At 43.5% G+C, this 17,021-nt stretch overlaps 1 protein-coding gene across 7 annotated transcripts in view; it reads left to right on the forward strand.

Annotated features, from left to right (window-relative positions):
• The window catches only part of PHKG1 (phosphorylase kinase catalytic subunit gamma 1), an 86,578-nt gene extending 70,584 nt beyond the window's left edge, over nucleotides 1-15,994 (forward strand). For all 7 annotated transcript variants that reach the window (XM_069757404.1, XM_069757402.1, XM_069757406.1 and 4 more), the window contains 5 exons: nucleotides 7,660-7,823; nucleotides 8,828-8,918; nucleotides 9,081-9,234; nucleotides 11,306-11,431; nucleotides 14,492-15,994. In XM_069757404.1, the coding sequence (XP_069613505.1) occupies nucleotides 7,660-7,823; nucleotides 8,828-8,918; nucleotides 9,081-9,234; nucleotides 11,306-11,431; nucleotides 14,492-14,743 (787 nt within the window). In that variant the 3' untranslated portion in view covers nucleotides 14,744-15,994. The remainder of the gene's footprint in view (nucleotides 1-7,659; nucleotides 7,824-8,827; nucleotides 8,919-9,080; nucleotides 9,235-11,305; nucleotides 11,432-14,491) is intronic.
• Nucleotides 15,995-17,021: the final 1,027 nt, after the last annotated feature.

Here is a 17,021-nt window from a genome sequence, read left to right on the forward strand (position 1 = left end):
AGGCGCTGTGGTTTTTTCTTGGAGCCCTTGCAGTATCCTATTCCATTGAGAGGAATTGATGCTACGCCTTTGGCCAAGAATAAGCCTCAGTACTGGACTCAATTGACCATGTGCATGGCTCCTGCACATCAGGAGGATATTCGCTTTTTGGTGTTGCATAATCTGCATGATGTGGTCGTTTTGGGGTTGCCATGGCTACAGGTCCATAATCCAGTGTTGGATTGGAAATCTATGTCTGTGTCCGGCTGGGGTTGTCAGGGGGTACATGTTGATGTTCCATTGTTGTCAATTTCGCCTTCCACTCCTTCTGAAGTCCCTGAGTTTTTATCAGATTACCGGGATGTATTTGAAGAGCCCAAATCCGGTGCCCTACCTCCTCATAGGGATTGCGATTGTGCTATTAATTTGATTCCTGGTAGTAAGTTTCCTAAGGGCCATCTGTTTAATTTATCTGTGCCAGAGCACGCCGCTATGCAGAGTTATATAAAGGAATCCTTGGAGAAGGGTCATATTCGCCCGTCGTCGTCACCATTGGGAGCAGGGTTCTTTTTTGTGGCCAAGAAGGATGGCTCTTTGAGACCTTGTATTGATTACCGCCTTCTTAATAAGATCACAGTCAAATTTCAGTATCCTTTGCCGCTGCTGTCTGATTTGTTTGCTCGGATTAAGGGGGCTAGTTGGTTCACCAAGATAGATCTTTGAGGGGCGTATAATCTTGTGCGAATTAAACAGGGCGATGAATGGAAAACAGCATTTAATACGCCCGAGGGCCATTTTGAGTACCTGATTATGCCATTTGGGCTTTCTAATGCTCCATCTGTGTTTCAGTCCTTTATGCATGACATCTTCCGAGAGTACCTGGATAGATTTATGATTGTATATTTGGATGACATTTTGGTCTTTTCGGATGATTGGGAGTCTCATGTAAAGCAGGTCAGAATGGTGTTCCAGGTCCTTCGTGCGAATTCCTTGTTTGTGAAGGGGTCACAGTGTCTCTTTGCTGTTCAGAAGGTTTCATTTTTGGGGTTCATCTTTTCCCCTTCTACTATCGAGATGGACCCTGTTAAGGTCCAAGCCATTCATGATTGGACTCAGCCGACATCTCTGAAAAGTCTGCAAAAGTTCCTGGGCTTTGCTAATTTTTATCGTTGCTTCATCTGCAATTTTTCTAGTATTGCTAAACCATTGACCGATTTGACCAAGAAGGGTGCTGATGTGGTCAATTGGTCTTCTGCTGCTGTGGAAGCTTTTCAAGAGTTGAAGCGTCGTTTTTCTTCTGCCCCTGTGTTGTATCAACCAGATGTTTCGCTTCCATTCCAGGTCGAGGTTGATGCTTCTGAGATTGGAGCAGGGGCTGTTTTGTCGCAGAGAAGTTCTGATTGCTCGGTGATGAAACCCTGTGCCTTCTTTTCTAGAAAATTCTTGCCTGCTGAGCGCAATTATGATGTTGGCAATCGAGAGTTGTTGGCCATGAAGTGGGCATTCGAGGAGTGGCGACATTGGCTTGAAGGAGCTAAACATCGCGTGGTGGTCTTGACGGATCACAAGAATTTGACTTATCTCAAGTCTGCCAAACGGTTGAATCCTAGACAGGCTCGATGGTCGCTCTTTTTCTCCCGTTTTGATTCTGTAGTTTCATACCTTCCGGGATCTAAGAATGTGAAGGCTGATGCCCTGTCAAGGAGTTTTGTGCCTGACTCTCCGGTGTTCCGGAGCCGGCGGGTATTCTTAAAGAGGGGGTAATTTTGTCTGCCATCTCCCCTGATTTGCGGCGCGTGCTGCAGAAGTTTCAGGCTGATAGACCTGACCGTTGTCCTACGGAGAAACTGTTTGTCCCTGATAGATGGACTAGTAGAGTTATCTCTGAGGTTCATTGTTCGGTGTTGGCTGGTCATCCTGGAATCTTTGGTACCAGAGATTTGGTGGCTAGATCCTTTTGGTGGCCTTCTTTGTCACGGGATGTGCTTTCTTTTGTGCAGTCCTGTGGGACTTGTGCTCGGGCTAAGCCCTGCTGTTCTCGTGCCAGTGGGTTGCTTTTGCCCTTGCCGGTCCCGAAGAGGCCCTGGACGCATATTTCCATGGATTTTATTTCTGATCTCCCTGTTTCTCAAAGGATGTCGGTCATTTGGGTGGTTTGTGATCGCTTCTCTAAGATGGTCCATTTGGTACCCTTGTCTAAATTGCCTTCCTCCTCTGATTTGGTGCCATTGTTTTTCCAGCATGTGGTTCGTTTGCATGGCATTCAAGAGAACATCGTCTCGGACAGAGGTTCCCAGTTTGTTTCGAGGTTTTGGCGGTCCTTTTGTGCTAAGATGGGCATTGATTTGTCTTTTTCTTCGGCTTTCCATCCTCAGACTAATGGCCAAACCGAACGAACTAATCAGACTTTGGAAACATATCTGAGATGCTTTGTTTCTGCTGATCAGGATGATTGGGTGTCCTTCTTGCCTTTGGCTGAGTTCGCCCTTAATAATCGGGCCAGCTCGGCTACTTTAGTTTCTCCTTTTTTCTGTAATTCTGGTTTCCATCCTCGTTTCTCTTCAGGGCAGGTTGAGCCTTCAGACTGTCCTGGTGTGGATACGGTGGTGGACAGGTTGCAGCAGATTTGGACTCATGTGGTGGACAATTTGACATTGTCCCAGGAGAAGGCTCAACGTTTCGCTAACCGCCGGCGCTGTGTTGGTCCCCGACTTCGTGTTGGGGACTTGGTTTGGTTGTCATCTCGTCATGTTCCTATGAAGGTTTCCTCTCCTAAGTTTAAGCCTCGTTTCATTGGGCCATATAAGATTTCTGAAGTTCTTAATCCTGTGTCATTTCGTTTGGACCTTCCAGCTTCTTTTGGCATCCATAATGTGTTCCATAGGTCGTTGTTGCGGAGATACGTGGCGCCTATGGTTCCCTCCGTTGATCCTCCTGCCCTGGTGTTGGTTGAGGGGGAGTTGGAGTATGTGGTGGAGAAGATTTTGGATTCTCGTGTTTCGAGACGGAAACTCCAGTACCTGGTCAAGTGGAAGCGTTATGGTCAGGAAGATAATTCCTGGGTTTTTGCCTCTGATGTTCATGCTGCCGATCTTGTTCGTGCCTTTCATTTGGCTCATCCTGATCGGCCTGGGGGCTCTGGTGAGGGTTCGGTGACCCCTCCTCAAGGGGAGGGGTACTGTTGTGAATTCTGTTGTCGAACTCCCTCCTGTGGTCGTGAATGGTACTTCGGCGAGTTCTGTCTATGGTCTTCCTCTGGTGGCTGTGAGTGAAGCTGCTGCTTCTGAGGTTCCTTACATAGGTGACATGGTTTATCCTTTGGTTGGCTGCTCTATTTAGCTCCATTCAGATCGTTACTCCATGCCAGCTGTCAATGTTCCTGCATTTGTTCAGTTCGCTCTTGGATCTTTCTGGTGACCTGTCTTCTCCAGAAGAAGCTAAGTTCCTGATAGTTATTATTTGTTCATTGTTTCCTTGTCCAGCTGGTTATCATGATTTTGTCTTGCTAGCTGGAAGCTCTGGGATGCAGAGTGGCATCTCCGCACCGTGAGTCGGTGCGGAGGTCTTTTTGCACACTCTGCGTGGTCTTTTGTAGTTTTTTGTGCTGACCGCAAAGATACCTTTCCTATCCTCTGTCTGTTTAGTAAGTCTGGCCTCCCTTTGCTGAAACCTGTTTCATTTCTGCGTTTGTGACTTTCATCTTTACTCACAGTCAATATATGTGGGGGGCTGCCTTTTCCTATGGGGAATTTCTCTGAGGCAAGGTAGGCTTTATTTTCTATCTCTAGGGCTAGCTAACTCTTAGGCTGTGAAAAGGCGTCTAGGGAGAGTCTGGAACGCTCCACGGCTATTTCTAGTGTGTGTGATAGGATTAGGGCTTGCGGTCAGCAGAGCTCCCACATTCCAGAGCTTGTCCTGCGTGAGTTTAACTATCAGGTCGTGCCGGGTGCTCCTAACCACCAGGTCATAACAAAATGTCAAATGGCACTCCTTCCCATCCGAGCCCTGCCGTGTGCCCAAACAGTAGTTTTCCTGCACATATGGAGTGTTGGGGTACTCATGAGAAAGTGCACAACAAATTATATGGTGCTTTTTATCCTCTTATCATTGTGAAAATGCAAAATTTGGGGCTAAAGAACATTTTTTTGTGGGAAAAAATAGAATTTTTATTTTCACCGCTCTTTGTTATAAACTTTTGTTAAGCACCTTGGGGTTTCAAGGTGCTCGCCACACATCTAGATACATTCCTATGGGGTTTAGTTTCCAAAATGGGGTTACTACTTTTTAGGCACATCAGGTGAAGTGGTTAATCAGTGATTTTATAAAAACTACACTAAGCAGCCTAATAATACATTGCTGGAATCAGGCTCTCTGCTCTACATTATACTCCTCATAGATTAGATGGCAAAAACCTGAAGGCAGATTCCCTTTAAAGGGAATTTGTCAGTAGGATCAACCCTCCTAAACTGTATATATGGGCACTGTAGGTCATAGGAAGCTGAAGAAAATTATACCTTGATGACCTATTCAGATCTATGGGCAGGACACTGATCTACATGAGAATCCGCCTCCAGAGATTATTATAAATTAAACTAGATGGTGGCCCGATTCTAACGCATCGGGTATTCTAGAATATGTATGTATGTATATAGCAGCCACATAGTATATAGCACAGGCCACGTAGCATATAGGAGCCACATAGTATATAGCAGCCACGCAGTATATAACACAGCCACATAGTATATAACAGCCCACGTAATGTATAGCACAGGCCACGCAGTATATAACACATGCCACGCAGTATATAACACAAGCCACGCAGTATATAACACAGCCCACGCAGTATATAACACAGCCATGCAGTATATAACACAGCCCATGCAGTATATAACACAGCCCACGCAGTATATAACACAGCCCACGCAGTATATAACACAGCCCACGCAGTATATTACACAGCCCACGCAATATATAACACAGCCCACGTAATATATAGCACAACCCAAGCAGTATATAACACAGCCCACGCAGTATATAACACAGCCCACGTAATATATAGCACAGCCCACACAGTATATATCACTGCCCCGCAGTATATAACTCTGCCCACGCAGTATATGACACTGCGTATGCAGTATATAACTCTGCCCACGCAGTATATAACACTGCGCATGCAGTATATAACACAGCCCACGCAGTATATAACACAGCCCACGCAGTATATAACACAGCCCACGCAGTATATAACACAGCCCATGCAGTATATAACAGAGGCCATGCAGTATATAATAGGCCATGCAGTATATAATACAGGCCACGCAGTATGTAACAGTGGAACGTAGTATATAACACAGCCCATGCAGTGTATAACATAGCCCACGCAGTATATAACACAGCCACATAGTATATAACACAGCCCACATAATGTATAGCACAGGCCACGCAGTATATAACACATGCCACGCAGTATATAACACAAGCCTCGCAGTATATAACACAGCCCATGCAGTATATAACACAGCCCACGCAGTATATAACACAGCCCATGCAGTATATAACACAGCCCATGCAGTATATAACACAGCCCACGCAGTATATAACACAGCACACGCAGTATACAACACAGCCCACGCAGTATATAACAGAGCCCACGCAATATATTACACAGCCCACGTAATATATAGCACAACCCAAGCAGTATATAACACAGCCCACGCAGTATATAACACAACCCATGTAATATATAGCACAGCCCACGCAGTATATATCACTGCCCCGCAGTATATAACTCTGCCCACGCAGTATATAACACTGTGCATGCAGTATATAACACAGACGCAGTATATAACACAGCCCACGCAGTATATAACACAGCCCACGCAGTATATAACACAGCCCACGCAGTATATAACACAGCCCACGCAGTATATAACACAGCCCATGCAGTATATAACAGAGGCCATGCAGTATATAATAGGCCACGCAGTATATAATACAGGCCACGCAGTATGTAACAGTGGAACGTAGTATATAACACAGCCCATGCAGTGTATAACATAGCCCACGCAGTATATAACACTGCCCACGTAGTATATAACACTGCCCACGTAGTACATAGCAGCCACGCAGTATATAACACAGCCCACATAATATATAGCACAGCCCACACAGTATATAACACAGCCCACACAGTATATAACACTGCCCACGTAGTATATAGCAGCCACGCAGTATATAACACAGCCCACGTAGTATTTAGCAGTGTGGGCACCATATCCCTGTTAAAAAAAATAATTAAAATAAAAAATAGTTATATACTCACCCTCCGGCGTCCAGCGAAGCAGTCCCGATGCGCACGTGGCTGCCGCCAGCTTCCGTTCCCAGAGATGCATTGCAAAATTACCCAGATGACTTAGCGGTCTCGAAGCTGGCGGCAGCCGCGCGCGCATCGGCGGACGATAGAAGGTGAGAATAGCAGGTTTTTGTTTTATTATTATTTTTAGCATTAGATTTTTTTTACTATTGATGCTGCATAGGCTGCATCAATAGTAAAAAGTTGGTCACACAGGGTTAACAGCAGCGTTAACGAAGTGTGTTACACCATGGCATAAGGCGGTCCGTTAACGCTGCCATTAATCCTGTGTGAGCGCTGATTGGAGGGGAGTATGGAGCGGGCGCCGGGCACTGACTGGACGGAAGTAGGGAGGTACTAATTCTCGGCCGGGCTGTGCCTGTCGCTGATTGGTTGCGGCCTGGCGGCCTTGCTGCATTTCAACAATATTGCAACTCTGTCTGCCTATGAGGTGAAAGCTGAGTGGAACCTGCATATGTGTTAGTTATAATCACGCACAGCTCTGCAGTGAGATCAGGAGAGCAGAGAGCAGCCATTACACATCACACTGGTAATGCCCCCTTCATGTAAAATAAGCTCTAGAGGCAGATTCTCATGCAGATTCGCGTCCTACCCGTAGCCCTGGATAGTTAATTTACATATATTAAAACATGGATATCTCTGGAATAAGTCATCACTAATATTAATGTATCATTTTATTCACCTTCCTACTACATACTGCTCATATAGATGGCTTAGGAGGGGTGGTCCTACTGTAAAATCATCTAAGGTAGTCAGCACTTTAAAAGGGTTGTCCAGGTTTGGCACTAAAGTCTGCAGTCTTGGGAATTCTCTGGTGCTGGCGGAGAGCCCGTGAAGTCATGTGATTACAAGTATGCAATATGCATATTTCTGGCCACATTTCAACTAGACATGCTCATTTTTTATTACTTGAGTAAACCCATGCACGTCCAGTTGTACTGTGACCAGGAGCATGCATATCGTATACCTGAGGTCACATGACCTCCAGCATCAGAAAATCCTGACTGTGAGCGCTATGAGAATTTACAAGTCTGCAGTCACATAGAGTAACTGCAGCCTTTCATGCCAAACCTGGACAACCCCTTTAAGTGTCAGACTACCCATGTGCAAGCTGCCCACCCGCTGTGGCCAATGGCATCACGATTTTGAATCAAAAACATGGCACCATTGGTCACTGTAGGTGGGTTAAGTTTCTGAGAAGTGCAGCCACCCAGTGTTGATTTTTGATATTGCGTGATGAATAATGCAGGCAAAATAAATCTTAACTTCAGTAAAAATGTATCACTGTTTAATATCACCTCTGACAGGAAGATAATGCGAGCCCTGCTTGAAGTTGTTGTATACCTGCATTCCCAGAATATCGTTCACAGAGACCTAAAACCAGAAAACATTCTGCTGGATGATGATATGAACATCAAGCTGACAGATTTTGGTTTCTCATGTCAGATTGCTGAAGGAGAGAAACTAAAAGGTGAGACGTCCTCTGACCTGTCCTCTAATGTCATTACTGATGCAACACAATACCCCTGACAGCTGTAATAAGGATTACTAGGTTTATGCTGGTGCTGAAATTTTGCCTGCCCATGACATGAGAATCATTGCTGACGTCTTGCTGTATTGTATTTTCTTCACCCCTTCACAAGTCCATTACCTCCAAATGTATGCCCCAGATGTATGGAATTGTATGCATATATACAGTTACATACAGGCGCTTCTCACAAAATTGGAATATCATCAAAAAGTTAATTTATTTTAGTTCTTCAATGCAAAAAGTGAAACTCATATATAGAGTCATTACAGACAGAGTGATCTATTTCAAGTGTTTATTACTGTTAATGTTGATGATTATGGCTTACAGCCAATGTAAACCCAAAAGTCATTATCTCAGTACATTAGAACACCAGCTTGAAAAATGATTTTAAAATCCAAAATGTTGGCCTACTGAAGTGTATGTTCAGTAAATGCGCTCAATACTTGGTCAGGGCTCCTTTTGTAAAAATTACTGCATCAATGCGGCGTGGCATGGAGGCAAACAGCCTGTGGCACTGCTGAGGGGTTATGGAAGCCCAGGTTGCTTTGATAACAGCCTTCAGCTCGTCTGCATTGTTGGGTCTCATCTTCCTCTTGATAATACCCCATAGATTCTCTATGGTGATAAGGTCAGGTGAGTGCTGGCCAATCAAGCAGAGTCATACTGTTGTTTTTAAACCAGGTATTGGTACTTTTGGCAGTGTGGACAGGTGCCAAGTCCTACTGGAGAATGAAATTTCCATCTCCAAAAAGCTTGTAGACAGAGGGAAGCATGAAGTGCTCTAAAATTTCCTGGTAGACGGCTGCGCTGACTTTGGTCTTTATAAAACACAGTGGACCTTCACCAGCAGATGACATGGCTCCTGAAACCATCACTGATATAGAATGTGTCCGTTTTATTTAACTGTTATATATATCTGCACTTTATTTCCATTTTGCATAAAGAAATATGTGGTACCCCAGGATACTTGGCCCCTGAAATTCTGCAGTGCTCCATGGATGAGTACCATCCAGGCTATGGCAAAGAAGTGGACATGTAAGTAATTACAGTTTTACCATTGTAAAATACAGAGTACGTCTGCTATAATGCTCAATATTGTGATCTGTATAGCAGCCATACTATAAAGGTGTCTTACTATGCAGTTTTCGGTGATTATAGTATGAAATGTGAAATTGCCATCGACTTTCTCATCTGCAGGTGGAGCAGCGGAGTGATCATGTACACCCTATTGGCAGGGTCACCCCCATTTTGGCACAGGAAGCAAATGCTGATGTTACGTATGATAATGAATGGAGAATATCACTTTGGTTCCCCTGAGTGGGATGACCGATCGGACACGGTTAAAGACCTGGTATAGCAGAATCCTTGTGACCTTCTAAGTTATATTTAGCTAATATATTAATATTACAACCTTATCAGAATACTACCATATTTTCCTATAGTTTCTCACTGAACCTAAAGAAGATCCATCAATTTCTTTGTTGTGCCTCCTGAAAATCAATGAATAAATTGCCAACTGGGTGTTACCATTCTCCTTGTCAACATGGAGCGATCCATTGCTGTCAGCACAGTGGGCCGTATAAGTATACAGGGACATGCACCTTTGGCAATGGGAATAGTAATACCTAGGGGTTAATTTATTAATACACTTCCGAAGGGATTAATAGAGTAACTACACAGAGCAGAGTTGTAAGAAACAATGCTCTATTATTGTTATATCATGATTAAAGGGGTTGTCTGGTCTCACGCTACAATCTGCCGTCACTCTATGCAGACTATGAATCCTCACATGACACACACTGCGCTCTGTGAGGATTCTCCGGTGCAGACTCCCAGCCACATTCCTACTAGATGGACATGGCCTCACCCAAAGCATATGGAGCGCCCCCAAGGGCTAGGGGTTACTCAGATCCGGGCCTTTCTTCTGTTCTCAGTGGGGATGTCACGGTGGCTGATAAAATGGGGACAGGTCTTTAAAGGGATAGTGTTCGTGACGCCACCTGTGGTATTCGGTCAGGGTGACCGACGCTGCTTAGGGGTCCGCTGGGGTGATGTTATGGCAGCTAGATGGTATCCCTTCCCACAGGTGAAGTATGTCCCCAGGGCTTCCCAGAGTGTAGATGGTGGATGATGTAAGGCGCAGTGAATAACGAGGACACAAGGTTGCAGTCTCTTTACCTTTACTGAAGGCTTCAGCATCCACAGTCCAGGGTAGGGACCACAGGGCAGGCAGAGTCCGGCCGGTCTGAAGGCAAATCCAGAGTCCCCTTATCCAGGTGGAATTCAATAGCCTTCCTCTAGCGCCTGAGTGTTGTAGTTCCTCCCTGCTGAGCAACTCGGTGAGGTCCTCACAACTATTGTAGGTGTTAAGTCTCTTTAGCTCTGTCCCCCTGATGGATAGGACAAACCCGTATGACTGGTGGCCTGAGGCTTTTGATAGGGACCCTAGAGACGCCCGGCCTCCACAAGTTGCCACCGTGCCTCCTGGGTATATGGTCGGGCAGCCAACGTGGAATCAACTATCCTGCCAGTCTCTGAAGTAAAGCATAGAGATCCTTACTCCTTCAGTGTTCTGGCTACCGGTACTGCGCTTCAGAAGGAGGCAGCCTGCTTCTAGCTGGTCTCCCTCTGATATTCCTCTCGTGTTGCTATGACTTTGTTTCTCTCTCACTGCAACACAATTACGTTCAATGTCTCCTTCTTGGGATGCTGCCGCATGGGATGCAGGCGCAGCTCCGTGCACCCTCGCCTCCCGCAGGCCGCAGTCTGGAGCTGGCTGGAACCCACTCCAACCAGCCTCTGCCAAACTCGGTTTGGTTCTGACTGTCTAACTTCCTAACCAACCCACCAGTTTTACCCAAGTGTGAGGAGTGCCCTAGTAGATAGAAGCATGGCTCCCCCTGGCGAACTGGAGTGTGAAGTGTGTTTTGTGGTTGTGATACCTGGACAGAAGATCTCCTTAATTGCCTTCAGACGTAACATCGCTCCCCCTGGTGGAAGAATAACATTACTGCAACGACCAGGACTCTGGGGCACTGCACGTATTGAATGAAGCTGGACACAGTCTAGTCGGAATGTTGCCAGGAGTACGCATGTCGCATACTTGCAGTCACATGACTGCTCGCCTTCATATGGATGTAGTTATACACCAGAGATGCTCGGTGTTCAAGCAGGACATATGGAAGGGGTTGTCTAGATGTGTTAGACTCTTCTGTCCATGCTACAAATGCAGGAGATGCGACTCTTCATATCGGAGAAACAGAGCTTACCCTCTTTGGAAATATGGTGTTATCCTCTGAAGTTTATTAAGGATTGAAAATTAATTTTTAAAGACAATGACACTTTGAAATTGTATTTGATTACATTTCATTGCTACCACAAGAAGAATCACAAAAATATATATATATATATTTTTATCTAAGATTGCACGACTGCTAATAGTGAACCCTGAAAGACGCCTGACAGCAGAGGAGGCACTAGCGCATCCATTTTTCCAGCAGTACGTAGTAGAAGAAGTGCGCCATTTCAGTCCATACAGGAAGTTTAAGGTAAATCTGTCATTCTAATTCATACATGTGAAATTATTGTAATTAACTGACCACGAGAGCACAGCATTATGGGGTACAACTGCCATGTTTCTTAATAGCCTGCAGAGCAGGATTTACCTTAGATAAAGCTCAATTTCCAATAGCTGTCGCATAAATCACTATGTAATGAGCTCTATTTTTTTTAAAACCATTGGCGCCTTTTTTTAATCTAGTTTTTGTTGGTTTTTATTTTCCCATTTGTGCCTAATTATTTTATTTTGCGCCTTTTTTATAGTCTAATTTACTTATATTTGCCTAGGTTGTTTTTTTAGTTTACCACTGTGGGGGAAGTTTAGGGTTTCCAAATGTTTTCACCTGATTCATCATTTTCAGAGTTGCAAAATTTGTTACTAATGTCACTCCTTGGAGTGATGTTATAAACACCGGAAATTTGGGCATTTTGCAAAACTCTTTTTATGTTATAGACAGTAGGTCAGAAATTTTTTTTAAGACAAAACAAAGTGATTTTTATTTAAGATATAATATTTAAGTTATATTTAAGAGATAAAATTATGAAGTGTGTGAACCATTTGAAATACTGAAAGAAAAAGAAAAGTGACATAAAAAAATACAAAAGATGAAATGGGGCCATGCCTAACAATAACTTAATTTTTATTTCCTAGATCAATAGTAGTACCCATAAAAATAAGCAACTTTGTAATATAGCTTAGAAAAAATTCATCAGTCATTCTGAGGTAAAATCTGTATTACAAAGTTGCTTATTTTTATGTGTGCTACTGATTTATGAAGGAAAATTTTGCTTTTTTTAATTTATTATTATTATTATTATTATAAAACAATTGTTCCTCTTTAAACACAGCGGCTGCAATATACCGTATGAATTCAGCTTTTATACCCTGCCATGTTGAATATAAAGGGTAAGAATAGGTGGTTCCAGCTCCTTTTTAAAAAAAATATTTATTGATATACAGTCATGGCCAAAAGTATTGACACCCCTGCAATTCTGTCAGATAATACTCATTTTCTTTCTGAAAATGATTGCAGATACAAATTATTTGGTATTATTATCTTCATTTAATTTGTCTTAAATGAAAAAACACGAAAAGAATTGTTCTAAAGCCAAATTGGATATAATTCCACACCAAACATAAAAAAGGGGGTGGACAAAAGTATTGGCACTGTTCGAAAAATCATGTGATGCTTCTCTAATTTGTGTAATTAACAGCACCTGTAACTTACCTGTGGCACCTAACAGGTGTTGGCAATAACTAAATCACACTTGCAGCCTGTTGACATGGATTAAAATTGACTCAACCTCTGTCCTGTGTCCTTGTGTGTACCACATTGAGCATGGAGAAAAGAAAGAAGTCCAAAGAACTGTATGAGGACTTGAGAAACCAAATTGTGAGGAAGCATGAGCAATCTCAAGGCTACAAGTCCATCTCCAAAGACCTGAATGTTCCTGTGTCTACCGTGCGCAGTGTCATCAAGAAGTTTAAAGACCATGGCACTGTGGCTAACCTCCCTAGATGTGGACGGAAAAGAAAAATTGACAAGAGATTTCAACACAAGATTGTGCGGATGTTGGATAAAGAACCTCGACCAACATCCAAACAAGTTCAAGCTGCCCTGCAGTCCGAGGGTTCAACAGTGTCAACCCGTACTATCTGTCGGCGTCTGAATGAAAAGGGACTGTACAGTAGGAGACCCAGGAAGACCCCACTTCTTACCCCGAGACATAAAAAAGCCAGGCTGGAGTTTGCCAAAACTTACCTGAAAAAGCCTAAAATGTTTTGGAAGAATGTTCTCTGGTCAGATTAGACAAAAGTAGAGCTTTTTGGGCAAAAACATCAACATAGAGTTTACAGGAGAAAAAAAGAGGCATTCAAAGAAAAGAACACGGTCCCTACAGTCAAACATGGCGGAGGTTCCCTGATGTTTTGGGGTTGCTTTGCTAGATCTGGCACTGGACTGCTTGACCGTGTGCATGGCATTATGAAGTCTGAAGACTACCAACAAATTTTGTAGCATAATGTAGGGCCCAGTGTGAGAAAGCTGGGTCTCCCTCAGAGGTCATGGGTCTTCCAGCAGGACAATGACCCAAAACACACTTCAAAAAGCACTAGAAAATGGTTTGACAGAAAGCACTGGAGACTTCTAAGGTGGCCATCAATGGGTCCAGACCTGAATCCCATAGAACACCTGTGGAGAGATCTAAAAATGGCAGTTTGGAGAAGGCACCCTTCAAATATCAGAGACCTGGAGCAGTTTGCCAAAGAAGAATGGTCTAAAATTCCAGCAGAGCATTGTAAGAAACTCATTGATGGTTACCGGAAGCGGTTGGTCGCAGTTATTTTGGCTAAAGGTTGTGCAACCAAGTATTAGGCTGAGGGTGCCAATACTTTTGTCTGGCCCATTTTTGGAGTTTTGTGTGAAATGATCAATGTTTTGCTTTCTGCTTCATTCTCTTTTGTGTTTTTTTCATTTAAGACAAATTAAATGAAGACAATAATACCAAATAATTTGTGTTTGCAATCATTTTCAGGAAGAAAATGAGTATTATCTGACAGAATTGCAGGGGTGTCAATACTTTTGGCCATGACTGTACTTAAAAATGGATTCCATATTGCATGAGAAAAAGGCAACACGTTTCAAACGCATGCGGGCATTCAAAATGTATTGGATTCAACATGTTGGATCACAGCGGACTTCTATGCACCTACACGCTTAGAACCTCAATGCTGAGCTGGTCTTCCAAGCCCTCTATTTCCATTTTCTCCTTAAAACCCTGCTAAACTGCAAAAATTAGTAGAGAAAACTGTGCAATTACCATGCCCCTAGTTCAGAGGGATGGCTAGGTTAGAGACATTACACCTTGAGGACATCATGTCCCATGGCTGTGGGATGTTCACCACTCTGCTGTTTATTCTATGGGGATGTAAGGTTTTCCGTTCATCTGAGACCTAAAGAAAGTCCTACCATGTACCAATTGTGGTGCAGAATTATTCTTGTTATGTAACGCAAAGAAAACATGAAACTAATCAAATCGTCTATTTTCAGGTGGTCTGTCTAACAGTCCTTGCCTCTGTCCGGATTTACCACTACTACCGTAAAGTGAAGCCAGTTACCAAGGAGATTGTAGCGCGGGACCCGTATGCAATCAAGCCCATTAGGAAGATGATTGATGCTTGTGCATTTAGGATCTATGGACATTGGGTGAAGAAGGGAGAGCAGCAGAACAGAGCGGCCCTCTTTGAAAACACAGCTAAGGCCATTCTACTCTCGCTGGCTGCGGAGTCCAGTATATCCTAAGTAGGAGAAAACAAGAATTCTTCCCCACTAACTATACACAGCGTGATATCCACTTCAGTGCAAATATATGTGTATGTAAATATATTTATTCTATATTTATGCAATGTAAAAATGTTATTACCTTATTTTTAAGAAGATTGAATTCTGACTTTACAAAAGCCATTTGCCAGCTATCGGATGCAGTGGGCAAGTCCGTTCTACTGCTGGATTTAAAGGTGTTGTACCAAAATCACAACCAACCACCTGGTGCAGGGGCAACAGCTGAAACCAAGCCTTGGAGTCTAGAGAGGGTCAAAAGGTCCCGTTGGCCCATATGAGAAAACCAATACTTTTAAAGACCTTAATACTTAGGGGTTCCTGTTGGAGATTTTTAATAGGGCCCATGACCTTCAAGTAACACCGCTGCCTACCACCTATGCACAGAGTAGGTGATAAGTTGCTATTCGCTGAGGGTCCCACCGGTCATGAGAATGGTGGTCCCAAGTTCCTAATCTTATTAGAGCAGAGGGTGGAGAATAGTCGATGACCACGCTTAACTTTGTGATTCTTTTACACTGAATGTGGTGCATTGCACATACTTGACTACTGCTTCATCCAAACGGCAGACTGAGTTCTCTTGATTGGTGGTCCCAGAGGTTGGAACCCAAGGAATCAGTATATTATCACCTATCCAGTAAATGTGGTCTTGATAGAACCCCTTGAAACATAAGTACAGGTCAGAAGGGTTAACAATAATCAATTTACAAAGAATATGCTTAAACGTCCAGTGCATCCATGGGAAGAGGGGGCCACTACTGCTCCCCATCTCAGTGCTAAATAATGGCTGCTTCCATACAGTGGTGGGGTGGGGGTGCAACGCTTTAGCTAGTAATATACACTGAAATGTATTTACTAAACCAGTTATAAGACAAGTTGCACAATGTTGTGCGGTGTGTAATAATGACTTCAGACCCGGGCTGATAATATATGATTCGGACATGCCTGCTTGCTCACTGGATTCTGTGACTGGCAATTGCTAAATAAGGTGATTTGCTTAATGAGCACAGAACTGGCCATGAACGGATGCACTAGGAGCAAAGAACAGGAATGGACTTTCTCCAGCTGATTTCCACCATGTTCTCCATGTCAATTAACTGTTTCTTGACGGTAAAACTTACATAAAAAATTGCATCTGAGTAACTAAACAGACATGAATGCTTTCAGTCTTAATGTATTCATCTACAATAAACTGTCTTCTCTGCCCGCTCCAAAGGCTTCTTTACAATTTATGAGGTTTACCTTACAAAGGGGGATACAGTATGTAGCAGCACCGCATTTGTGACCATTCCCCAATGGTCATGATCTGCCCCCCTAGCAGGAGTGCCCCTCGGGCATATGCCATCTGTAATGTGCTAGAAACGACTACGTGTTTTCCCTCTTACTCTCACAGACAACATGCACCATTGCTATACCTCATTACTCCCGAGTCTTGGACGAAGCACGTTGGGAACCTTTCTTCTTCCAGCCTAACCCTGACATGGTGCTACAGTAAATCCTGTAGTCTTCTATGCCAGCCAAACTGTGATGATGAGGCATAAGTTGTCGTCAGCTCAGAATTAGATCCGCACGCCATCTGGCTTTCCATGTTGCTCACCTCGCACGTTCTTATGTAACCCAGACACAGTTCAAGGAGGATATCGGTCTTCAGTTACACACCCACATTTCCTCACATACATTTATACATGGTTAGGGGGATACGGGGTAAGTCAAAGAAGAGTGCGGAAAGAACAGTAGAAGGTTAGATCTCCGGACAATATGTAATGCAATTATCCATAGAACACAGCCATAGATGCAAGGAGGTCCACTGTAATTGCTTTAATTATGTGATTTACTCCCTGTAGCTGATGCCATATTTTAGTTTCTATTCACAATGTCAGAAGCAAGATTTGTAGCTCCTAGAGAGTTGGCACTTTGGGGACAGATGGAGAAGATTCCCTGAGAGTCCATCTTAGAATACATGCCCTTGTCTGATATGTCCTTTGCGGAAAAGGTCAAATATATGGATCAGTCATTAGGAGAAGAAACATTTGTAATCACGTGTAAGGTTACATCCACAGACAGTAATTTGTAATGAAATCCACTGGAAAATCGGCATCTAATACAAGCGGATTGTGTTGTGGTGTTGTCACCCCCAAGATATAATTTATATGAGCTACACAGTCCTATAGGGGATACAACCCATATAAAACCCCTACCTGCAGTATAAACTTTACTTTTTTAGTTGGATAGAAACATTTAA

The sequence above is a fragment of the Ranitomeya imitator genome, chromosome 3 (assembly GCF_032444005.1).
Source record: "Ranitomeya imitator isolate aRanImi1 chromosome 3, aRanImi1.pri, whole genome shotgun sequence".
In the NCBI taxonomy this organism is placed as follows: domain Eukaryota; kingdom Metazoa; phylum Chordata; class Amphibia; order Anura; family Dendrobatidae; genus Ranitomeya; species Ranitomeya imitator.